The following is a 26,705-nucleotide window of genomic DNA, read 5'->3' on the forward strand; positions in this document are numbered from 1 at the left end:
CTGTGTTAGAATTTACTCCCTCTTCTTCACAATCTCCTCCTGGTTATCACTTAATCCTCTCGCTCTACCATCATTTCTTTAAGAAAATAAAATTTTTAACGTTTATTTTAAGACAGAGAGAGAGTGTGCACGCACAAGCAGGAGAGGGGCAGAGAGAGGAAGAGAGAGAATCCCAAGCAGGCTCCTCACAGACAGTGCATAGCTGGAAGTGGGGCTCAAACCCATGAACCATGAGATCATGACCTGAGCCGGAATCAAAAGTCGGATGCCTAACCAACTGAGCCACTCGGGCATACCCCCCATCATTTCTTGATGATCTGTATTGTCAGCAAACATTTATTAAATGCATGTATTATTGGAGCACCTGGCTGGTTCAGTGGGTTAAGAGTTAAGATCAACTCTTGATCTCGGTTCAGGTCATGATCTCACAGTTCATGGGACCGAGCCCCGTGTTGGGCTCTGTGCTGACAGTGCAGAGCCTACTTGGGATTTTCTCCATCTCTCTCTTCCCCTCCCTTTCTCCCTCTCTCAAAATAAACAAATAAAACATTTCAAAAAATGCATCTATTTATTTACTCATCATGGATACGTCAGGAAGCATAAGACCGTTTCTCTTACTTTGAGGAATTTGTCATCCAGTTGGATAAAATAGGATTGTCTGTTTAGAGGCAGCATCAGACCCTCTCAGGGGTCAAGAATGAGCTGGATACTCTAACATTTTTGAGACTCCAGAAGTACTTTATTTTTTTTATTTTTATTTTTTAACATTTATTTATTTTTGAGACAGAGAGAGACAGATCATGAAGGGGGAGGGGCAGAGAGTGAGGGAGACACAGAATCTGAAACAGGCTCCAGGCTCTGAGCTGTCAGCACAGAGCCCGATGCGGGGCTCGAACTCACGGACAGTGAGATCATGACCTGAGCTGAAGTCAGACGCTTAACCGACCAAGCCACCCAGGAGCCCCTCCAGAAGTACTTTAAAAAATAAAGTGCCCAGGCTGTCGCTCGCTAACGCCAGCGCCGCCTCTAGCTCACTGAGCTCCAGCCGAAGGAGAAGGGGGTAAGTGAGAAGGTCTCAGTACCATGGCTCGTACAAAGCAGCCTGCCAGCAAATCCACTGGGGATAGAGCACGGAGGAAGCAACTGGCTACAAAAGCCGCTCGCAAGAGTGCGTCCTCTACTGGAGGGGTGAAGAAACCTCATCGTTACAGGCCTGGTACCGTGGCACTCCGCGAAATTAGACGTTACCAGAAGTCCACTGCACTTCTGTTCCACGAACTTCCTTTCCAGCGTCTGGTGCGAGAAATTGCTCAGGACTTCAAAACAGACCTGCGCTTCCAGAGCGCGGCTATCGGTGCTTTGCAGGAGGCAAGCGAGGCCTACCTGGTGAGCCTCTTCGAAGACACTAGCCTGTGCGCTCTCCATGCCAAACGTGTAACAATTATGCCAAAAGACTTCCAGCTAGCGCGCCGCATACGTGGAGAACGTGCTTAAGAATCCGCTCTGATGGAAAACATTTCACGCTTAAAAAAAAAAAAAAATTCTCTTCTTCCTGTTATTGTAGTTCTGAACATTAGATATTTTTTTTTTCCATGGGGTCAAAAGGTACCGAAGTATATGATTGCAAATGGAAACATCAGGGACAGAAATCAGGTATTGGCAAGTTTTTCCGTTTTCATTTGTGTGTGAATTTTTAATATAAATGCAGGGACATAAAGCATTAATGCAAGTCAGAATGTTTCAGTGAACACGTTTCAGCAGTTCAACTTTATAACAATTAAAAGTCAACCTGTTAAATTTTTCTGGACAATGCCAGCATTTGGATTTTTTTAAAACAAGTAAATTTCTTACTGACGGCGACTAAATGGTGTTTGTAGCATTTTTATCATACGGTAGATTCCATCCATTCACTATACTTTTCTAACTGAGTTGTCCTACATGCAAGTACATGTTTTTAGTGTTGTCTGTCTTCTGTGCTGTTCCTGTAAGTTTGCTATTAAAATACATTAAACTATAAAAAAATAAAGTGCCCAAACTGAATTTTATAAATGATGGTAGATTTTTTTAACATATACACTTAAATCACTGCTTTTAACACAAATGACTAACTTTTGAAATAATGTCAAGAATCTAAATTGACATGAATATTCATAACAGCGTTATTCATAATAGCCAAAAAGTGGAACCAGTTCAAATGCCCATCAACTGATGGATGGATAAATACACTTTGCTGTATCTGTACAATAAAATATTATTTTTCAGTAAGAATAAATGAAGTATTAAAAATAATAATAAATGAAATATTGATACAGGCTACAGCATGGCTGAACCCTGAAAATGTTCTAGTAAGTGAAGGAAGCCAGTTTCAAAGGACCACATATTGTATGATTTATATGAAATTTCCAGAGAGACAAATTTACAGAGACAGAAAGTAGATTAGTAGTTGCCTAGGACTGACAAAGGTGGGAATGGGGAGGGAGAGGAGAAAAGGAATTGACTACTAATGGGATTTCTTTCAGGAGAGACAAATATGTTCTAAAATTAGACTGTGATGATGGTTGCACAACCCTGTGAATATACAAAAAAACCCGTTGCATTGTATGCTTTAAGTGGGTGCATTGTATGGCATATAATTATATCTCAATAAAACTGTTTTTAAAAAGTCTAAATTGAGGGATGCCCGGGTGACTCAGTTGGTTAAACTTCCAACTCTTGGTTTTGGCTCAGGTCATGATCTCCATGTTCATGAGTTCTAGCCCCCCTCTCTGGCTCTGCGCTGACAGTGCGGAGCCTGCTTGGGATATTCTCTCCCTCTCTCTCCGCCCCTCCTTGGCTCTCTCTCTTTCTCTCTTTCAAAATAAATAAATAAACTTTATTTTTTTAATGTTTATTTATTTTTGAGAGAGAGACAGAGACAGAGCATGAGTAGGGGAGGGGCAGAGAGAGGGAGACACAGAATCTGAAGCAGGCTCCAGGCTGAGTTGTCAGCACAGAGCCTGACAAGGGGCTTGAACTCACAAACCGTGAGATCATGACCCGAGCCAGAGTCGGACACTTAACTGACTGAGCCACCCAGCTGCCCCAAAATAAAGAAATAAACTTTAAAAAAAAGTCTAGATTGAAAGCCTTTTATGATTACAAAACGCCCACCAGTGTAGGATGCTGAGCAGTGTGGCACAATGGACAGAACACCAGTTCGGAAGTCAAACGCATCCGAATCCAAATAGTCTGCTACCTACCAATTGTGCGACCTTAGGTGAATTATTTAAATTCTCTGATACTTCTTTTGTTTACTGTAAAATGAAGACAACAGTTCCTCTTATAAGCCTGTTTTTGGATAACATTTATTTTATTATTACTTTTTAATTAATTAATTAATTAATTTCTGAATAACATTTATTTTTAAAATATGTCCTAAACAGTTATTATGTTCTAGGCACTGTTCTAGGTGCTGGGGATACAGTAGGTGACCAGGACAGTCAAGGTTCTCCATATTACATCTCACACAAAAAAATTGAGATTTTTACATGAAATCTCTCTGATGTTAAATAATGGCAACTAATTTAAAAATATTAAGACTACCATAAGCTAACACTGTGCCAAATACATCTATGTGCCAAATTCTGCCCTTAGGCTGATAGTTTGTGACTCTTGATACAGACTTTTCACGTGGTAAATTTCTAGAATATTGCCCACTTGGTTGAACCTTGGCACTCAGCCTGTTCCCATATGTTGCCCAGCACCAACCAAAGAAACATTTCTCAAAATTCAGGGAAATCATCCTAGCAAGTAATTGAACCAAGCAGTGGCCTGGATCCCATCTCTGTAAAATGCTACAGCCTTCCTCGCTGACCCAATGAGGTCCCATTCGTTTTGCATGCCTGGGCTGAGCTGGTATGTTCTATAGGATGGATTTGGAAGAGATTGTGCTTTGCATGCCTTTCAAGATCATCCATCTGTCCTCTTAGGACCTCTGTGGGAGGCCAGTTTAGGACATGGTCTCACCTGTTAGACCCTTTCATTTTCTTTTACCTGCTGATATGTATCATCTCAACTGTTTTGGCCAAACCTGTAAGCATGCAGTAACGATACAGGCAGCTCTTTCCTGAAACTCAATAATAGATGATTAATTTAATTTGTTTTAATTCTCTAACATATTCGTGATCTCAGAAAAAAAAAGTTTTAAATTTATCTCGTAGCTCTTCAATTCACAATCAAACAACTTCACATTGCTCATTTATCTATCTCCGGAGCACTTGAGTTTGAACTCCGGGAAGAGGGAGTCTAGAGAGAGGATTCAGGAAATCAGTGCCTTCATTGGACCATACTATCCCATCAACAGCAAACTGTTGTTTGGAGTACTTCACCCCATTGGATCATGGAATTCCCTAATGCCCTTAAGTTCGAAAAGCTAAGTGGAGCACACCCGACTTCCAAAAGTCTTTGCAAAGGCTATGTGATGTGGTAGAAAAATGGTACACTTGAGTTTGAGTTTCCTTCTGCTACTAATAAGTATAGGACTCTGTGCAGATTACTTTATCATTCTGAATTTTACTTGATCATTTGTAACATGGAAAGAATAATAATTATCTCGTGGGTCGATTACAGTGGTTCTCAACCTGGTTGCTTATTAAAATTGCTTTTTTAAAATGTCACAGCACGTGCCACATCTCCAGCAAATTAAGTCAGAATCTCTGAAGATGAAACCCAGACACCAGCAAATTTTTAAAAGCTTCACAACCCATTCTAATATGCAATGAGGATTGAAAATAACTGGTGCAGCTTAAATAATGTTACTTGTGTAAAGCAGGTACTCAGCAGTTCCTAGTTAGTCCCCAATTTAAGTTTCAAACCAGCAATTGATATGTTTGGTATGTGTTCTTTTTTTTTTCTGATATTCATAAACTTTAATGAACTCGTTATTAGTTCTTATTGTTTACAGATTTATTTTTTTATTATGAAATTTATTGTCAAAGTGCTTTCCATACAACACCCAGTGCTCATCTCAACAGGTGCCCTCCTCAATACCCATCACCCACGCACCCCTCCCTCCCACTCCCCATAAACCCTCAGTTTGTTCTCAGTTTTTAGGAGTCTCTTATGTTCTAGCTCCCTCCCTCTCTAACCATTTTTTTTCTTCCCCTCCCCCATGGTCTTCTGTTAAGTTTCTCAGGATCCACATAGGAGTGAAAACACATGGAATCTGTCCTTCTCTGTATGACTTATTTCACTTAGCATAACACTCTCCAGTTCCATCATCCATGTTGCTACAAAAGGCCATATTTCATTCTTTCTCATTGCCACATAGTATTCCATTGTGTATATAAACCACAATTTCTTTATCCATTTGTCAGTTGATGGACATTTAGGCTCTTTCCATAATTTAGCTATTGTTGAGAGTGCTGCTATAAACATTGGGGTACAAGTGCCCCTATGCATCAGTACTCCTGCATCCCTTGGGTAAAGTCCTAGCAGTGCTACTGCTGGGTCATAGGGTAGGTCTATTTTTGATCTTTTGAGGAACCTTCACACTGTTTTCCAGAGCGGCTGCACCAGTTTGCATTCCCACCAACAGTGCAAGAGGGTTCCCGTTTCTCCACATCCTCTCCAGCATCTATAGTCTCCTGTTTTGTTCATTTTAGCCACTCTGACTGGCGTGAGGTGATATCTGAGTGTGGTTTTGATTTGTATTTCCCTGATGAGGATCGACGTTGAGCATCTTTTCATGTGCCTGTTGGCCATCTGGATGTCTCCTTTAGAGAAGTGTTTATTCATGTTTTCTGCTCATTTCTTCACTGGATTATTTGCTTTTCGGGTGTGGAGTTTGGTGAGCTGTTTATAGATTTTTGGTATGTGTTCTAAGACTGCACCACTAGGTGTCGGTAAGAGCCATACATATTGGTTAGGAGTTTCTGATTATCTGTTGTCCAGGTAACAACTATGTACTATTACACAACCATTTGTTGAGTACCTACCTTATGCCAGTCACAGTGCTAATGACTCTTAAAACATGGGATTTCTAATCCTATATCAAGTAGGCAAGGTAGTTGTCCCAATCATGAGGAAGCCAAGGGTCAGAATGATTCTGTTACTTGTACAGGTCACAGTAAGTAGCAGAACTGAGATTCAAGCTTCATTAATCCATTTTCTCAGTCAAAACCGCTGAACACTTACTATACACAACATACTGTATGTATCTTCTATTGGGGATCCAAAGGTGAATAAAGCATAGTTTTCATCCTCTGGAAGTCCATCTTTACCCTTAATTCCTAGGTACATTTAGGAAGAAAAGATGGGCATGTTCTTTTACAGTTGTTATTAGCCTTGGGATAGCTATATCTTCTGAAGAACTCAAATGCTGCTATCATAAGAGGATGGAATGACCCTTAGGTAGAGTTTCCTGGGATAGCTGTTCCACTGTACCCAGCCATTACAATAAAAGTTTAAAAATTTGAGAGCCTGTTAGATTCCTAAAAGGCTAGAGATCACATCTGGCCTGTTTTAACACTGTGGTATTTGCTTAATTTATATCCTCACTAACAAAGTATCAGCATAGAGTACGTATCTAATTTTTAAGCAATGAATATTGCTGAATAAATAAATGAATGCCCAGTACTCTGCTAAACGCTACAAAAAAGAGAGGGGGAAATGTTTAAAGAAGTCTGCACCTTATTCTGGTAAGCAAATCTGAATACTTCCTTCCAAAGGAAAGTTCTAAGGAAATGTTCTAAGAAGCCCCAACTGATTCATCCCTGTGGCAGGAAAGTCTTAGATCTTGGAGAAGTTTCTAAATGAGTCAGGGACCACTGGACTGTTTTACTACTAGATTTGATCAGGGGATCCAGAGTCTGATGGCTGCTTTAGGGTTTGTTCCATGTCACAGGATACCAGTTGTGCTTGTCTCTAACCAAGCCTTTTGACAATTAGGATCATAGGGATTACTAGGCTGAGTCAAACCCATAGGCCATTCAGTAGTCTCTTTGGAGAAAAGGTTATTTAAGTAGTGGAATGTAGACCTGATTATGAATCAGAATCACTTGAGGGAGTTTTGCAAAAATGAGATACAGATCCCTGGACCCTGTTCCACCCTAGTGAAGTGAAATCCCTGGAACTAAGAGAGGAAACTGGGATCCTCTTTTCCTTTTTTTTTTTTTTTTTTAATTTATTTTGAGAGAGACAAAGTATGAGTGGTGGAGGGGCAGAGAGAGAGAGAAAGGGAGAAAGAGAATCCCTAGCAGCCTCCAAGCGGTCAGTGCACAGAGCCTGACTTGGGGCTCAAACTCATGAAAACGTGAAATCATGACCTGAGCTGAAGTTGGATGCTTAACTGACTGAGCCACCCAGGTGCTCCAGATCCTGGGATTCTAATATAGAATCAAGGTTGAAAAATGGCTGGTTCACTCATAAATGGCTCTGCAATTCATATACTTTCTATATTCTGATTATATTCCTTCCCTGGGTAAGAATTTCGTGCATTTATCACTTACAGTGTGAACTAATATTCCTTTTTATCAGTACTAAGCTTATCTCTTTTGGAAGTTTGTAAATAACATTGAAATCCTAAGATTTAGGGATTTCAGCGATGAGTCCGTGTTCATTTAACCCATGCTTTTTGTGGTACTGTGGATTTGGGTCCGCTTTCCCCCTAAAGCGGGCCTATTAATCATATGCCCATTCTTGTGATTTTTTGTTTGTTTGTTTGTTTACAGGCAGCTCTGGCTTTATCAAGTGATCCATTCTGCATCAGGTAGACAACCTTTGCCCGCTTTGTGCAATAGCAGAAAAATAATATCTGTTCCTGTGATAATTGTGACCTGGGATGGCTGCCGCTTTAGGTCACTCAGGACAGGTGAGCACTTGTTGCAGATTTGGGTTAAAGTCTTGTTATGAGTCTAGTCAGCCTGCTAGCTTTGGAGAGACCGGGAAGGGGCTTATACTTTTACTTAATTGTTCAAAGACTAACATACTCCTTCAGAATGACAACCTGAATGGTTTGCAGAAAGAAACCAGAGAAGGGAGTGGAGTGGGAGTATTTATAGAAAAACACACAAGGGGTTGAATAGAGAAGAATACCAGGTTCACATACCTGCCAAATAAAAGGAAAAAGGTCTGATTTAACCACTTTCTTTAAAACAAAAACACTGAGTGATTGTAGGTAGAGAGCTACAATTGGGGTGATCATTTGGGGATCTCCAACTGTCCCTTGATGAATCCAAGTTTCTAAGTAGCCTTATGTACATGTAAAAAAAAAAAAAAAGAGAGAGAGAGAGAGAGAGAGAGAAAGAGAGGAGAAAGTAGGCTTGGGAGAGATACTGAGAGAGAGAAGTGTTATCCAATCACAGCCTGTACAACCCTCTAGGCAAGTTAGACCTGGCCAGCATCTGTCTGCACAGAAAATTTATTAGAGCGTGGTTGGAAATTTCTAATACTCCAGAGATGAGATTTCTGGTTGTATTCCTTATGGACCTCAACAATGACCCTGCTCTAAGCTAAGGTTATTAGAAAATAGATCACTATTTTCTACAGCTATGAAACTGGGATTGGTCCGCCCAAGGTGAAAAAACTGTGGCCTCTGATTCCAATACGGTTGCTCAAAGATGCTCTGGCTTCCGTATGATCAACATTCCAAATAATAATAACTCCACATTCAAAATAATAATAACTTCTCCTGGCAATTCTTTTCATCTAGAGATTTCAAAGCATCTCACCAACACCTACTCATCCCCTAGGTAGCTGATTAAGCCACATCTCTGACATTCATCTTTCACTTGGGGTCCTCCCATAAATTGATGACTAAGCTGAAAAGAGTGTGGGCCTCCTGACTCAAGGTCTCATCCTCAGTAGCTACTCCACTTTGCTACCCAGTCTTGAGCAGTTTGTGGTACTCCCACAGGGCGTAGTTCTTTGTAGGGGCCTACGTATCAGATCTGCCTGTTTCTTTGCTGTCATTACCTCCTACTGACTGCATTTCTGGTTCCCTAGTGTCCTGGCAACTGAGCTGTGCCATGGTCACATCTGGGATGCAGGAACTGTTGAAGAATCCACAGGGATTCTTCATGTCTTGTCATCCTTTATCCCAGTTTGCACCTCCTCCCACAGACTCGAGGCCGTCATAGTACTGTGTTTTAGGCTTATTTTTCCTCCTTCCCTGTCTCCAGTCTCACCTCCCCTCAGCAACAGGAAGCCACAGGCCCAGAGGAAGGAAAGGGAGGGAAACGTCTTTTTTTTTTTTTTTTTCCTCTCAGATTGCCCTCTTGTTCCCACTGAGGGACTGAGGCCATGAATATTGGCCTCAATGGGAAGAAGAAAGGATTAGAAGGATGAGTTTTTGCTTCTATCACTCATCCTGAGGGAGTTAGCTTCTTATTGATTGATTGATTGATTGGAGGAGGGATGGCTCAGTGCAGACCCTTAAAGGGAAATCCGTCTTAGAGTCTGAGGGCCACCATTTTAATATCCAGTCTGTATTTTAATATCCAGACCAGAATGGTCTCGGAAGAAATTGAACTCTCCCTGTCCCCAGTGTTGGGCCTTCCCCAAAGGAGTACCTCTGTCTTGGGGAGTCTAACAAAGACAGGCAGTGGGATTCCAAATTCAGAATGCAGGGATGGGCCCTATACACTGGCGGAGGGCTTTATTTAGTCATACTCCACTACTGTGCTTTTTACCTACTAATTACTATAACCACTAGTGATCATTATATGATAATTAGCACATGCCTTTTTTATAACTCCCAGAGCACCACCCCAAAATAAGTGATGGTGTAGGGTGGCAAGGCTGCTCCTAGAGACAACTCCTGACTCATTCATTCACTAAATATGTAGTGAACTACAGTGGGCCAGGCCCTGTGCTGGGCAGCTATGAGCAGCATGAATGTGGTTCTTGGTATCACAATGCTGACACAATACAGGAGGAATAGGCACTAAGGAAGCTTACATGTGGGATGTGTGTATCCAATGTGGAAGGGTCGTGTGTATAAGAGGGGCACCCCACCCAATGGTGGCTGGGAGAGGGGAATGTCAAAAGGTTCCGCTGTAGTAGTAGAAGCTAGTCATGGAATCCAACTTAGGGTAGGCCTACACTGTTTGTTTAATTTCCCCAGAACATAACGTTAACACCAAAGCTGCCTCCTCATATTAACCCTACAAAGTAACTCCCAGGCTATGCCAAATACAGTGCCTCCAACTCCGCTTCTGTACAGTGGGACACTACCTTGGAAAAGTGTGGAAGTGTGAAATTCTACACAAGTGGAAGATGTTATTATTGTATCCCACTAAAGAGAGTCTTTCAGCGTGGAAAATGGCACCAGGGAAATAGGTGCAGAAATCAGAGTCTTCTATTTCCACACCCAAGCCCAATTCTCTGTGCCCTTGAAAGGGTCTGGGTCTGTGATGGGAAATAGGTATGTCTGTCTCTCCTTGAGCAACAACATCCTTCTTATCAGCTGCTGCACTGAGAAGACACTGATGTCCTCTTGCAGGAAACTGACAGGAAAAGAAAGAAAGCCTACCACTAAATACACTTCCTGAGAGCAAAATGAAATGGCTGCGGCCCTGGCTGCCTGTAGGAAAGGGCTGAATAAATAAATACAACCATCCCTATTGTGTAGTCAGACTTCCTGGGGGCAAGTCCTCATCTCCCCCGCCCCTTCTTTCCCTTCTAAAATTGGCCATCCTGCAGAGGAGCAGAGGTTTTCCCCAGCTACTGAAAGGTATTGAAACTTACAAGTCTCCAAACACAGAGAAAATACAGAGTTAGAAGGAGAGAAGACAAGACTCACAGAAGGAGGAACTTGATATTGCTACACACCTCTCCTTTAACCTCACAGAACTTTTTCAGCAACTTCTGCTTTGAACCTTTCTGTGCACAAGTCTGGTAATGTCTGGAGACAAGTCAGGAGGAGAAAAGCCTAGGGCTAGTGCATCTCAGAAAATCCATGGGCCTGTTAAAATCACCACTGGGCAGGTGACCTGATTTGGAGGCAGAGGTGTAAACTGTCATCATCTGTGAATATCTATTGAGCTCTAACGGTGTAGCACCATAGCAGAAACTGCTTGAGAAGGTGACTCTGCAGCAAGAAACAGTTCCAGGGGCTGCTGGCTGGCTTAGTTGGTGGAGCACGCAACTCTCGATCTTAGGGTTGTAAGTTCCAGCCCCATGTTGGGTGTGGAGATTACTTAATAAAATCTTGAAAAAAAAAAAAAAAAAGAGAGAGAGAGAAACAATTCCAGTCTAAAGGATCCTAAGGCATTTCCTTGTGAGGAGCTTTTTTCTTCTGCATGGAACACGGACAGAAGGAAAGAACATGTACACAAATGGGGCAGGGGAAGAAGGCATTGGGAGGATAAAGAGAGACTGGGGATAGATACTTCTGGCCTGAAAAGATGAGATCAGATGAGTACTTGAACCTTTGTCTTTCTATAGTGTCTTTGGTCTAAAGATTATTTATGCTTTAGGAGAACCCCCCTCATTTTTCTCATATAATCATGAGTGAACCCTGAGAAATGACTCAGAGCCAAAATAATGGGGTTTCTTTGATTATACTTCCTCATTTTCTCTGGTCATAGGCCACCCCTCCATATCCTCCTTCCTTATAAGGAAACTAGCTTTGACCCAGTCACTCCAACCTCTTAGTAATCTTCCTTTCATGTTGCAAACTAGACTCTCTTCCTCCTACTTTCTCTTATTTAAAAATTTAAAAATTTATGTTTATCTTTTAAAGTTTATTTACTTTTGAGAGAGAGAGAGAGAGCATGCAGGAGGGGCCGAGAGAGAGGGAGACAGAGAATCCCAAGCAGGCTCTATGCCATCAGCCCAGAGCCCAGCCCAGAGCCCAATGCGTAGCTTAAACTCACAAACCATGGAGATTACGACGTGAGCTGAAATCAAGAGCCAGTCACTTAATCGACTGAGCCACCCAGGTGCCCCTTTCTTTTTTTTTTTTAATTAAAAAAATTTTTTTTAAGTTTATTTAAGTGATTGCTACACCCAAACATGGGGCTCATGACCCGGAGATAAAGAGCTGCACACTCTTCTGACTGAGACAGCCAGGTACCCCTCTACCTCCCACTTTCTTTTTTTTTTTTTTTTTTAACGTTTATTTATTTTTGGGACAGAGAGAGACAGAGCATGAACGGGGGAGGGGCAGAGAGAGAGGGAGACACAGAATCGGAAACAGGCTCCAGGCTTTGAGCCATCAGCCCAGAGCCTGACGCGGGGCTCGAACTCACGGACCCCGAGATCGTGACCTGGCTGAAGTCGGACGCTTAACCGACTGCGCCACCCAGGCGCCCCTCTTCCTCCCACTTTCTAATTGCAAAATTGCTATTCTTTTAGTCTCTTGGTTCTTGCTGCTCCCAATCCAGGTATGGAAACTTTCTCTTGAGTGTCCTTACTGTATCCACAGAACCTGTGTGGGAATTACCCTTTCTCTTATCCTCAGTTGAGGACTGACTTAGCAGACTGCACGGTGACCAGCTTTTTTTTTGAAAGGGACAAAGAACACACAACCAAGTCCCTGCCCCCCCCCGCCCCCCCTCCCCCCAGAACTTCCATGGAGCCAAGCTCAGATTTCTGCATAAAGGAGGTGCTGCCATAATTAGCCCACCTTGCAGGTTTTGAGCATATCTTCTTTGAGCACATCCCCATAGCATAGGGCAGGCAGGAAATTAGGCTGAAGTTTGGATTTGTTGGCCATATTTTATGAATCCCAAATCTGCCATTACCTTCTGGCAAGTATACGATACACATAGATAAATGAGACAAAACATTTGAAAATAAGATCATCCTGGAAAGATTACTATAATCATAGCATATCCAGTAGCTTGGAGAGGAAAACAGATATCACATACTCATAAAAGTTAATAATAACTAATGGCTACTGTGCACATACCATGTGCTCAGTGCTTCCTGAATTATGTAGATTATCTCATTTATTCCTCATGAAGATTTTGTTCTAATAGCTAGAAGGGGGAGAAAACCATTATATACTCAATAATAACATTAATAGGAATAATAATTATTATATAAGCCAGTTATATATGTCAGGGCTTGAATATTTTCTCTCATTTAATCTTTTTTTCTTACGTTTATTTATTTATTTTGAGACAGAGAGAGAGAAAGCACGGGGAGGGGGGGCAAAGACAGAGGGAGAGAGAGAGAATCCCAAGCAGGCTCTGTGCTGTCAGCGCAGAGCCGGACCCCGGGCTTGATCTCACAACCGTGAGATCATGACCTGAGCCCAAATCAAGAGTCAGATGCTCAACTGACTGAGCCACCCAAATGCCCCTCTCTCATTTAATCTTTTATTTATTTATTTATTTATTTATTTAAAAATGTTTATTTTTGAGAGAGAGAGTGAGAGAGGGACAGAGAGGGGGAGCATGTGCACATGCAGGGGAGGGGCAGAGGGAGAGAGGGAGACACAGACGCTGAAGCAGGCTCTAGGCTCTGAGCTGTCAGCACAGATCCTGATGCGGCACTGGAACCCACGAATCATGAGATCATGACCAAGATCATGACCTGAGCAGAAGCTGGATGCTCAACCGACTGAGCCACTCAAGTAGCCCTCTCATTTAATCTTTAAATGAAACCTACAAGGAGGTGTTGTTATTATTTCCTAAGGTAGGCCACTTCTAAAGTGGCTCCAGTGATCCCCCTCTTGGTGTCTATATTCTTGTGTAATCCTCTCTTCTTCAGCGTGGGCAGGACCTAATGTCTTGCTTCTCAGTAGTAGAATGTGTCAAAAGTGATGCGATATCAGTTCTGTGATTAGATTACAAGTGACTGACTTCTGTCTTGCCACAGGTCTCTCTTTTGCTGGCCTGCCCTCTTGCTTGCTTACTCTGATGATGTAAGCTGCCATGTTTTGAGATGCTCTGTGGAGAGACCCTCATGGCAAGGCACTGAGGGAGGCCTCATTCAATAGCTCCTGAAGATCTAAGGCCTTAGTCTAAAGCCTGTGAGCTACTGAGTTCTATCAACCATGATGTGAATGAGCTGAGAACAGATCCATCCCGACTGAGCCTTGAGATGATTACAGCCTTGTAAGACCCAGAGCTAGTGGACTCAGCTAAGCTCCATCAGGATTTCTGACCCACAGAAATGGAGATAATAAATGTTGTTTTAAGTTACTAAGTTTTGGGGTAATTTGTAACTAACGCATCCCATTTTGTAGATGAAGAAAACTGAAGCTTGGGGATATAAATCAACTTTCCCAAAGTCACACAGCTAGTAAATGGCAGAGTCAGGATTTGAACACATTTAGATTCAAGAGTGATTTCAAGTCTACTTTCTTACGTAATTCCAGTGCTTGGCAAACTGTAGTTCTAGAAGGCATTCTACTCTCTGAAATCCTTGGAATGCAGCCATGTTTCCAGGAAACTCTTTGTGTGTAAAACAGAGATGGACAAAAGTTTAAATGGTGCTTGGTGCTTTGAGCAGCCCACTCCCTGCTGCGGAAGAATGGCTGGTCCACCCATAGATCTAGTGATAGTAACCAGGGGCTCTATTCAACAGCATAATGGCAGAGCTAAGAGCTGCAGCCCATCCATTTTGCAAGCACTCAAGCTATCTTATCTATAAAATGCAAGGTGGGTAAAGGGGTAGTACACATTTTTCTTGAGGATGAAAATACATGCATTACATAATGAGGCGATCTGATGTGCTATTTAAAGATCATATGAGCCCTAGCATTAGAAAACAAATGGTTCTACCTGTAGGAACACCATTTTTCACTTAAAAAACACACACACACACCTTTTTTTTTTTTAAGTTTCTTCCCATCCATGGGAGACAGCTTTGAACTTTGAAACCACAGTGCTTTGTTCCAGCAGGGAAGGCAGCTTGGCACTTCTCTGTGTTGGAATCTCCTCAGTTTGAGATGGTGAAAACTTCTTCCAGACGGTTTCCCTTCCTTCATCCAGAGCTTTGTGCCAGTGATCACCTTTATAAAAGGTGGCTGCACGAATCTTGTCAGCTTTGCCCTGATGCCTGAGCAGCAGTCTTTGAGCTCAGGGAGGCTTTCCAGGTGGCAGTGGAGCAAAGATCCCATAGGGTAAAGTTCTGGCATGGTTCTCCTTTCAACCAGTGACAGGCTACACTTTGTTGGTATAATTGTGCAAGCTGGTATAAAGTCCACAGCCAGAGAGATGGGGGTAGGACTCTAAGCTGGCTCAGAACTCGGTGGCCTCTTGACTTTGTCTAGCTTTCCTTACTCTCTTCTCTGCTGGCCCTGCCCCCCACCCTCCCTATCCCAACCCCTCCTCTCTAATCCCTTCATCCCATCAGTCTCCATCTTCAGGGATCCCTGACTCAGGGAACTACCTCTTATCAAATATCTTGGCTTGCTTCCAATTGCTAGAAACAGGCAGCTCTGGCTCTTGTCTACTATCAGAATGATTTTCTTCCCCACCAGTTGTTTGTTTCGCTAATCCATTTGGAATTGTGTCTAGAATCCAGTGTTGGGGGAGGGGAATCCAAAAATAAACAAACAGAAAAGGAGCTTTCCCTAGTGACATTGCCCCCACCCCGGACTAAAATAGAAATGACAGGAAACCTGGATTCTGCTCCCTTGAAAAGTGATATGATGAAAAGAGAGCAGAAAGTAGCATCAGCATTCGCTGAAGCCCGAGGCCTTAGACATCAGGACATCGCCGCAAGTCCTTCATTTTCTACGTAATCAGGATTTATAAAGGCTATTTTTGCCTTTAATATACCTGCTATCCTGGTCTTGCTCAAGTGCCTCCGAACAGATACCATCTGCACCACCTCCACAGCCAGCCACACAACACAAAGCTACAGACTCCCTGACTCCAGTGTTCTTGCTTTCTAAGATGGGGTCTTAAGAGTGGTGAAGACATAACACAGGAAAGAAAAGAGAGGCTGGATGAATTATGTGGTAAGGTTATGTGATAAGGCTCATGCAAAATCAAAACGTGGGGCACAAGCAATAAACTTTCTAGTACTGTGTGGACTTTAATAACATAATAAATAGCTTTCTGTTGGATCAGAGAATGTTCCTTAAAATCTTCCTTCTTTAAGATTTTTTCTTTTCTTACTGGACTGAACATGTTTATTTTACTTTTTTTTTCTTAACTGATTTCCATAAGGAACAGGAGTGGTAAAATGTATATATGCATGTATGAGTGAAAACATTTGTGAGTACTTTGTTTTCACGGAACGGAATGAATAGCTGACCTTTGTGGAAGTATTCCTTGTTTTGTGATAGTTATTTTGTTGAGTTCCTGGACTTAGATGGCAAGTCCTCTTAGTGAGGCTGGACTAATTCTATGTTCTCTATGGCACCAAATCACTATGGCTGTACAAGAGCCATTATTACCCCAAGTACCATAATAATGCCCATGCCCTCCTATGACGTTATTGTTTCCTATCTGCCAGGACATTAATTGCCTTCTAACTTGCTCTAAAATTGGTAGGTAGGGCATACTGCCAAGACTAGAGAGAAGAAAGCTGCTGGTAATATAATAAAAGGCTGTGTAAAGGATATGCTGATACCTCCTTCTCATTGGGGAATCTTCACATTTGCATGTTACTTCATTTGTTATGGATGTTAGCTCAGGCTTGCCTTATGTCTTGGCTTCCATCTTATCATGGTCAATGTCTGATCTTTCCTTTGACTGAATGATTCAGACATCTCCGAAGTTATTTTGACTTTTCCACTTTCCTTTACAGGCTTTTTATGAGTCATTGAATTGAAGGGGAGGTTATTTCTAAATTGGAAGGTGAGGATGAGGGAAGGGGGAGGAAAGTTCCGGAAAATAACTAGGAAAAGACACCTTATTGTTATAGTTACTGGAGGAATAATTTCTGCTTAGTTTGGTGATATGTAGTTTATTCAAAGTTGACTAAAAATATAAGCTAGAAATTAGACTTTTTTTTTTTTCCTGGATAACAAACAGTGAAGTTTTAGACTACTTGTAGCTTGCTCTGCAAAGGACAGGGAGGTGAGTAGAAGAGATATGGGACAAAGAGTTAGCTGGAAGAAGAAAGGGGCAAAGCACAAAATTTCTGAAGTCCAGATTCTCAGTCTCACAGGAAGTTCCCAACCATAAGGTAATGCTTGTGAGGGGGTGCCTCCTTGACCTGTCCCAATCCATCTCTGGTTTGTTTCATGGTCCATGGGTTCGTGTATAGTTTGTGTAGAGTTGTGAGAAAGGTATATTTAAATCTGACTTAGAAATTTAAAGGGTAATCAGGCAAACATTTTGTTATTTAGGAGCATGAAAAGTGGGTGGAAATTAAAAAGAAAAGCAAAATCTAAGGATGGATATATTTCTAGGAGCACAAGAGTTTTTATAGCAACACCAGATTTCTCAAAAATGCGTACTGTGACTTGTACCCAAATGAATAAAAAATGCAATCATTTATTCTCGTGCATTGTGCTAATGTGAGAAAAGAACTGCAATTCATTCAACGGTCCTAATTTAGAATGCTAGGAAAAGACAAGCTTTCAAATATCTGACACACATCTAGTAGGGCTATTTATGAACTGCTGAACATAAAAATCAAATTGGGAGAAGGGACGGGGAGGGACGGAAATCTCATTTCCAGAGCATCACACGGGTAAATGTGGCCCATTTCGTCCAAACTTGCTCATGGCTGCTTGGTCACTTGGCAGGAGCCAGGGGTGAGTCTGGAGAACTCTCAACATGCCACTTCAGTTTATTAACGACGTTGTAACTGCAACCAAAGTGGGCTGATTTCTACTAAATAAATGGTTGTGCTTTGCTCTTTAGCATGAAGACTTCTGGAAAGAACTTCAAGGAAATAGGGTGCATTGAGACTTCAAGAAGAGGACATTTTTATCTGTGTAAGTGCTTTTCTCCCAAGGAGTTGGAAAACACTCCTTAAACACAACCTCTGATGTTGGTGTTTTGTAAGTACTACCCTCTAAACTATCAGTGATAAACTTCTCCTAATAGGGAGGGAACTGGAGAAAGGGATGAGTTTACAGAATGAACTCTACAACAAAGAGTTAACCCTTCCCCGGTAACCTCGATTGTGAACATCGGCCCCTTCCTTGCTTTCTACTGCGCAACCAAACTGTGCCCAAGTTTGAACCAACCCTGGAGCTACATCCCTTGCCAATTGACTTAACAGACATTTTCGGTAGCCTATCATAACTTCGAACTGCCCTACCATCAACCAATTACAACTAAAGCTTGGTCCAGGACGCTGTGAGTCCGGGAGGGGGCTAATACCGGGTCCAGGAAAAGGGGCGGTGAGGAAGCTATGACAGACGGGTAAGTGAAACCAATCAGAATAGAGAGCCGCCGCCCCACTATCCAATGGAGAGGTAAGAACTATGAAACGGGGTGGGCCTGTTGTCATGGGGGAGGTGGTGGCGCTTGATGGCTACTGGCGGCCGAGGTAAAGGCAGTGGCGCTGGAGTTGGTTGGGGGCAGCGGCAGGTGAGTTCCGGTAGCGCGGGCCTGAGGTCTGGGGGCCGTCGCGGGGCGGAAACTCCAGCTCGGAGCTCGGGAGGCGGAGGCCGGAGGAAGGGGGCCTGGACTGTGGGCCGGGTCGGGCCGGGGCCAGGGCGGCGGCGGCGGCGGCGGCTGCGGTGAGTTCGCTCCGACTGGGCTGGTGGGAGAATGGCCCGGTTCCCGGCGGCGGAGTTCGCGTTGGCAACATAGGCTGGGGGCAGACCCAAGCGGTTCGTGCCGGGAGGTCCCTTGGGACGTCCCGCTGCTTGGGCGCTGACCGGCGGCCGGTGTGCGAGCGGTAAGTTCCCTGAGGAGACGGGAGCGGACGGGGTCCCGGAGAGGGGGGATGACCCGGGGTGACCGGCAACAACCTGGTCCGAGGACCGGGTGACTCGGGGATACACACCCAGGACAGCTGGGGTGCGAGGGAAGAGAGCAGAGGAACCCGGGAAACCCAGGAGCGGCCCGAGCGGAGGGAGCTGGGGGGCCGGGAAACTGGGAGTGGCCCGGGTCCGAGGGAGAAGAGACACCGAGGGCGGCCGGGGTCCGGGGTGACAGTGAGCGGCCTGGGTCTGAGCGAGGGGCGTCGAGGAAAGGCAGAGAGGGGGTTGGGGACTCTCCTGAGAAAGGCGGCTGTCCGAGGGTGGAGGACTCCGGGGGAGTCTAGGAGAAGCGGGTCTTAGGAGGGTGGGACCTGTGGAGACCTTGAACAGCTGGGGAGGAACAGGAGCTCCCAGCCCCCACCGCTTGTCTGGGATGGGAGACCCAAGACTGGGCTGGGAGCTCCTGGGTCTGAGAATCCGCGGGGGACCATGGGACCTGGAGCAGTAGTTCGGATTTGAGACTGGGGTGAGGGGGTCTACCGGGGAGTGGAAGTTCTCTCAGTTGGAGAGTAGTCACGCAAAATGACACAGGGGTGGGCGGGGAGAAATAATTTCCTTGTAGGAAGCGCGAAGTAGATAGGGCGTAGATAGGACGCAGTAGGAGAAAGTTGCTCTGGAAGAGAGTGGTGGTCTTGTGGAAACTGGCCGTAACAGCAGATATGAGAAATTTACAGTGTAGTTATTAGTAGATTCTAAGGACTTCAGACATAGAAGAAACTTCGGCTTCATAATACTAAGGTGGAAGAGAAGAGCATCCTAAAAGCAGGGTTAAGTGACTTGCATTCTAGTGGCTTAGAAAAAAATTTTGTTTTAGGATGACACCAATGATATTAGAAAATGAGGACATTGACAGGATGGGGAATTTGAAAGGAAAAAGGGGAGGTGAGGAGTGGCTGAAACTAAGGGAGTAGGAAGGACTGGGGACTTGATCAGAAAGAGGGGAGTCATGAAAGGATAGACATACTCTGGCCAAATTTAAAATAAATTCCACCACTTAGCTTGGATAATTTAACCTCTCTGTGCAAGTTTCCTAATCTGTACGATAGTGATAATAATAGTCCCTATTTCATAGGGTTGTTTTTTCACATGGGTTAATATTTGTAGAACTTTTAGCATAGTGACTGGCATCGAGTAAGCAGTGGGTACTTACTGACTAGATTGTTAAATAGAGGATAAAGACCCGAGTTTTTTTAATGCTGTGATTCTCAAACTTTAGCTTGCACCAGAATCACCTGGAGGGCTTGGTAAAATACAGACTGCTGGCCAGAGTTTCTGATTCAGTACATCTGGGGTGGGTCCTGAGAATTTGCATTTATCTCAGGTGATGGTCAGAGGATCCCACTTTAAAAGCTACTTACTTCAATGAAAACAGTAATAATGTTTAAACTTCTCAAACTGTCTACCCTGCTAGAGACAAGTAGAGGCAGATTGCAAAAATGATCCAAATATAAGGGATATCCTCTATTAAGCCCTATGTTTCTCAAACTGTGGATTGTGATTTATTAGTAATTTATAAAATCAGTTTAGTGGGTTACCACCAGCATTGAAAATAAAATGAAATAGAACAGAATTGACTAGCATTGCATTTGGTGAAGAAAAATGTTGTTTTGGGAAAATTTTCTTGTGTGTGTACTAGGTCACAATGTAAAATCTGTTTCTTATAGTCAAAGGAGTTTGAAAAACTGTTTTGAGCCATGCAGTGCAGCAAAAGTAGCCCTTCAGTAGGGCTTTCTAGGGACTGCGTTTATTATTTATTTTTATTTTTCTGGTAATTCTGTCTCAGGTGGTCGTACATCCTATTTAATTTCTTTAGCCTCCAATTTGGTTTCTCCTATGTTTGCCTGATCACATACTGCGTTGTGCCTCTTTTTAGATATTGAGAATCTTTGGCATGAGGACTTAAGGAAATTTGAGTCAGAGAAATGAAATTGAGTGGTGTTTCACTTGTGCCCTCTTGTTTACCTTTCTTTTTATACCACGGTATGGTAACCCATTGTCTGTAAAAAACCTAAGTATGCACAGACATATTGGCAGTAAACAACTAACGCTGAAATGGACTGGTTTGAGAATAGTTCATGTATAGAAAATAAGTAAAAACCAAGTAAGACACATTTCAAAGAAGAAAAGCAAAGGAGTGTTTCCTTTTTAAAAGAGAGTGAAAGTAATATAGGGCTTCTCATGGCCTTACACTAATACAAAACATATAAAAGCATTTTTTTTAAGTTTATTTTATTTTGAGAGAGAGAGATTGTACCCGTGAGCAGGGGATGGGGAGAGAGAGAATCCCAAGCAGACTCCCTGCTGTCGGTGTGGAGCCCTATGGGACCCTGGGATTGATCATGACCGGAGCTTTACTGAGCCATCCAGGAGCCCCTAATATGAAAGCATTTTTAAGGGAATCAGATATACTTGTGTATTTTAGATTTCTAGGCTTTTGAAGAGAGAAGAAAGTGATAATAATTCACAGTAAAATGCACCTGGGATAGAGGCTTAACTACAAAGCAAATAGTTTATTAAGCAGGAGCCTTTGTTTTGATGATTTTCTCCCTTGAGAATGAACTGGATGTGCCACATGTTGTAAACTTAACTTGTTTGGGGACCTAAATACAATCTACAATACCTTTTTACAGCTATATTAAGAATATGTGTATTTTCTGTGCTGTTCTTGGTTTCCTTTTTCTTCTGTAAAAACCTAGATGGTTTATATTTAGGAAGAGATGATTATATTAATTTTTGTGGCTACAGGAACAGAGAAAGTATTGAAAACTTAGAGATTCTTGCAGCTCTCTTTAAAATCTTTAATCTAAGGGATTTATGTGGCCCTTTCATTAATGTTTTATGAAATTGTGAAGAAACTCTTGGTGTAGCTTTGCATTAGGATTTTTACATAATTCTTTCTCTCAAAAATAATTGTTCTCAGATTTTCATATTTCATTAAAATTTTTGTTTGGAAGACTACAAAACATATAATCATTATACTTTTGAACTGAAAAAAATAAGCAGTCTTTTCACAAAAGAAATTTACTGATTTTTGTAACAAAGGTTCCAAGGATGAAAGCTTTTGAATTCCTTGCATTGCATTAAATGGAGGATCCCTGCCACCACAGTGGTTGTTCTTTAAGTCATTGTGCAGTTGGTGGACACATTTGTATAGATCATTCAATTCTTTGCTAATTGATGGAGGAATGTAAAACCTTAATAATTGAATGTGGGGGAAAAATATAAAAGTTCACTGTTCGTAATTGTGAACATTGACCGATTTGATTACTTGCTTTTTAATAAATGGACTTTATTCAGTTGACTTATTATTCATCCATAATCTAATCACACTTACCTATGAATAGCTCTGATTGCTCAACTCATTTTATAGTGAGATTTAGTAATCTGTAGTTGAATGAATGGTGGTTTCTAAGTCCCAAAGAAACTGTGTTCCTGACTACAATTTGGTGAGACTTAATTTCACATATCAAAGAAAATTCAAGTAAATGATTTAGAAAAGAAGTTCAATTAACGCTGGTTAATTAAGTTTATTTTCTATTTCAGTAGCATTTTATCTTCTTTTATAAATAGCTTCTGATCTGCTCTCTCTGCTGCTGGCCTTCAACTACCCATATAATAAACCTTGATGGAAATGTTGGTGCCTGAGAATTTAGTAGTGTAAAGGTACAGAAACCTATGTCTGGTTTTCAGTTTGCTGAGAGAATTACTTTTATCAGAAAAGATCCCTTGGGAAAGTTACCACCTTAAAAAAAAAGGTGTTGTTGTTTTTTTTTTTTTAAGTTTATTATTTTTTTGAGAGAGAGGGAGAGCCAGCAGGGGAGGGGCAGAGAGAGAGAGGAAGACAGAATCCCAAGCAGTCTCCACACTGTCCGCGCAGAGCCCAGTGCGTGGCTCTAACACACTGTGAGATGACACTGTGAGATGATGACCTGAGCCAAAAACCATGAGTTGGACACTTAACCGACTGAGTCACCCAGGCGCCCCTTGTTTATTTAGTAGAGTACTTGAAAACCTGCATTTTATTTTTAGCTTGCCAAAACATATCTATTATGTTTGATAGATTGTGATTTCCACAGAATGACTCTTGAATTCTGAATTCCAGTTTCTGAATTCTGATACATGTTTCCTTGATAGGGCTAGGGAGAAAGGAAACAATTGTACTCCTTAAATATTAAAAAATAAATTTGCTATCTAATTTTTTTTATCTTGACATGATAAATTATTTGCCAAGAAAATTTGTTTCAGTCATATAACCTATTGGGATTTTCATTATTAAAGTTACAAGTACTGTATAAAACCTTAGGATGTTTGTTCAGATCTGAGCCGCAGGTTCTGATAAATAGGATGTCCTCATGATACTGCTTATATATTTTTGAGAATATAAAATACACACTTGGAAATCTTAGAGCAAAAGGAGGATCGAAACTAAGGGAGAACGAGGAGAACACTGACATGTGTTTAAGGAGGAGTCTGGAGGATCTGTAGGAAGTATGTCTAGAGTAGTGAGCCCCTCTTGGCAGTTTTCCTAGAGTGACATATGTAAAGGAGGATGATCCTATTTGCAGCATTCTCCCATGGACATATTTTTTGTACTGTGCAGTTTCCACTGCCTGCTATAACTCTTCCTTTGTTATCTTCCACTCAGGAAAGCAGGTCAGAATGCAAGTGAATAGACTGAGAATTGCTAGTCCTAGAGGATGGGAGCCTGGGCAGTACCATGTGGATTTAGAAGGCTGGACACTTGTCTCTGCTTGTGCAACTCTTGGGAATAGGTCCCTAGCAGTCGTAACTAGGGCAAGTCATACCATTTGTCTTTCTCTGGTGGAGTCTGGGATTAAGCAGTAGGAAGAGACCCCCAGCCATCTTAAATGGGTTAACCAAGGAGCTAGTGTGTTAATAATTAATGTTCAGTGACTTCCCCTTCTCTCACCACCAAAGTTGAGTTATTTAGGGAGCAAGAGGGATTGAAAGCTGTAGAACACTATTTGGCTCCTGAATAAAGGGAAAGTCAGGGAAGCTAGCAACACTGAGAAAAGCAAAATTTGTAACTTACTTAAGATTGACCTTGGCTATCTTTGACCTTAGAGAAGTAAAAGTTAGTGATGCTTTGTCCTTGTCAATCGTGTACAAGTATACCTTCGGTGCTTTTTAGTTGTGTCATGTTGTGCTGCTTTGCATGATTTATGAAGGTTTATTTAAATATTTTTAATATAACCAACTTTGTTATAAGGAATTTTTGCTCCCAGTATTCTTTAATCAATATAATTTTTTTTTTCAAAGAATCTTACAGAACCATAGAATACCCTGATGATGACAGAAGGATATTTGTAACTACTATATTATGAAATTGAAAAAGGCATTGTGTTCTGAGGAAGCATGATAGAATGGACACAATCCAGGTTTTAGAATTGTATGACCATGTTTTTGATTCCTGGCTCTATTATTTACTAATTTGTCATTTTATTGAACCTCCCTTAGCCTCGGTTTTGTCATCCATAAAATGGAGCTTATAATAGCTTCTTTACCAGCCTGATAATGAGAATTAAATGAAAATCATTTTGTTTAGTGCCTTGCCGATAGTGGGCAGTCAACACATGGTGATGTTAATTATTAATAATTATAACAGTACTAAGCCTATTGTTGACTTCTCTGTTTAGAAGGGCTAATATTCCAAATAGTGTGAGTATAAACAATTTGGCAGTTAGGAAAACCAGAATTTACTTAAAATTTTTACATGTACTTTAAACATTTACCGTCTTAGTTTATGTGGTTGGTTTAGTTTGGTAGATTAGACTAAAACACGGGGCAAATGAGGCTCATATTTTACTGTGTGGTCATGGGCTCTAGCATATTACCTGATCCTCTTCCAAATATGTATTGTTGTATGAGTTTTTGTATGCTTTTGTTAGCAGTGGGAACCCTTAACCCTACTTCAAGAAAAACTATTAAACATTATAGATTGAATGGTTCTAAGTTAGTTTTAAATGCCAGTTAGAAGGAATTAGTTATCCTCCCCTACAGTTAATACAGTCTTCTTTACTATTTAAGTAGCTTCCTTTGTTAAGGATTTGGTCAAAGGTGAAAGAAAAATCTGTATCTGTAGAAAGCTGTTAAAAGCTATATTTCTTAAATTACCTCTGATGAAAGCAGGTGTGTAATTTCTATAACATTCATGATGTAATGGACTTTGCCTTAAGTTTAATTAGTGTACATAATTTTTAAAAATTTTATTAAAATTTTTTAAATGTTTATTAATTTTTGAGAGACAGAGTATGAGTGGGGGAGAGGCAGAGAGAGAGGGAGACACAGAATCTGAAGCAGGCTCCAAGCTCTGAGCTGTCAGCACAGAGTCCTATGCAGAGCTCAGACTCACTAACGGTGAGATCATGACCTGAGCCGAAGTCAGACGCTTAACCAACTGAGCCACCCAGGCACTCCAGTTGTCTTATTTTTAGTCCTATCTGTGGAATAACTTGAATCTCTCTTTTAATTCAACTATATTTTTTGCCTTTAAGTCACAGTAAATTCTTAATTACTTCCACCCAGATTGGCAGTGTGATAACTAATCCCTAAATTCTTTTGGGTTATGAAGTATAGCTATGGAACCGATTAGACACATTTTTCATTAGACTTGACTTGTATTTTATTTAAGCTAATATTTAAGTATTGGGTCTCCCTGGCATTGAATATTGTTATTAGCAGTTCTCAATTTGTTACCTGCAACTCTTTGAGTTGGAGTGGATGTTTTCTACAGTTAATCCATTTTCTCATCAAATATTATCATAGACAAAAGTAATAAGTTCTAAAAATATATGTATAGCTAAAACATGTATTTTTAGAACTTATTACTTTCATACATATATACATATTACATGTATTATACATTTATACATATACATCATATGTATAAATGTTGAGATGAACTAAACTTTTTATTTTGAAGGCTAGACTGAATTCATAGTAGTTTTGGTTGACTATTTGCTCTGTCAGTGGATGTTGAATATATTCAGCTATTATCATATAGAGATCAGTTACTATTTTAACTTTTAAAAGGTTCATCCTTAAAAGCTCTCAGCCTACTTTTTCTACCTTTTACTTACCCAAATGTGCCATTTCAGAAACACTAGTATACTTCTGTTACCCCTAACATGGCAAATACATTCTTTTTTTTGTCTTTCTTTTTTTTGGACAGATATATTTAGACATAATCGACTACAAGGAAATTGCACATGTTTATACAGTTTGATGAGTTTTTACCTATTTATCCACCACAATCAAGATAAGGAACATTTGGGGCGCCTGGGTGGCTCAGTCGGATAAGTGTCTGATGTTTGGGTTCTGCTCAGGTCATGATTTCATGGTTCGTGGGTTTGAGCCCTGCATTGGGCTCTGTGCTGAGTGCGGAGACTGCTTGGGATTCTGTCTCTTTTTCTGCCCTTCCCTGCTTGTGTGTGCACACTCTCTCTCTCTCAAAATAAGTTAAAAAAAAAAAAAAAGATAAGGACAATACTTAACCACTCTAAAAGTTTCCTTGTGCCTCTTTGTAATCTATCTCTCCTTTTCTACCCACAGAGGTAACCACTAATCTGCTGTCATCATAGAATAGTTTTCATTTTCTAGAATTTTATGCAAAGAGAATTGTATGGTGTGTGCTTTTTTGATAGGTCTGGCTTCTTTCACTCTACCTAATTTATTTGAGATTTATCCATGTTATTTTGTGCATCAAGAATTTATTCCTTTTTATTGCTGAGTAGTATTCCAATATATGGTTATATCACAATTTAAAAAATCTATTCTCTTGTGATATTGAATTGTTTCCAGTTTTGTCTTCAAATAAAGCTGCTGTGAACATTCCTGTATAAGTTTTTGTATGAAC

General features: G+C 41.3%; 2 protein-coding genes across 7 annotated transcripts in view; both read left to right on the top strand.

Annotated features, from left to right (window-relative positions):
- Positions 1–1,083: 1,083 nt before the first annotated feature.
- Positions 1,084–1,494, top strand: LOC124512311 (histone H3.3A-like). The gene has a single exon (XM_047079798.1). It carries the CDS (start codon positions 1,084–1,086, stop codon positions 1,492–1,494), a length of 411 nt encoding a protein of 136 aa, XP_046935754.1.
- A 14,183-nt stretch (positions 1,495–15,677) lies between these two features.
- NUMB (NUMB endocytic adaptor protein) overlaps positions 15,678–26,705 on the top strand; it is a 197,822-nt gene continuing 186,794 nt past the window's right edge. For 4 of the 6 annotated variants that reach the window (XM_047079392.1, XM_047079399.1, XM_047079398.1 and 1 more), the window contains exon 1: positions 18,348–18,431. The gene's annotated coding sequence lies outside the window, so the exon portion shown is untranslated. Of the gene's footprint in view, positions 15,899–17,756; positions 17,831–18,347; positions 18,432–18,490; positions 18,745–26,705 lie in introns of those variants that run through there. The other 2 variants (XM_047079394.1, XM_047079395.1) reach the window with 2 other exon arrangements.

The sequence above is a fragment of the Lynx rufus genome, unplaced genomic scaffold (assembly GCF_022079265.1).
Source record: "Lynx rufus isolate CCGP_SWC_20201006 ecotype Redwood Valley unplaced genomic scaffold, mLynRuf1.p SCAF_17, whole genome shotgun sequence".
NCBI classification, from domain to species: domain Eukaryota; kingdom Metazoa; phylum Chordata; class Mammalia; order Carnivora; family Felidae; genus Lynx; species Lynx rufus.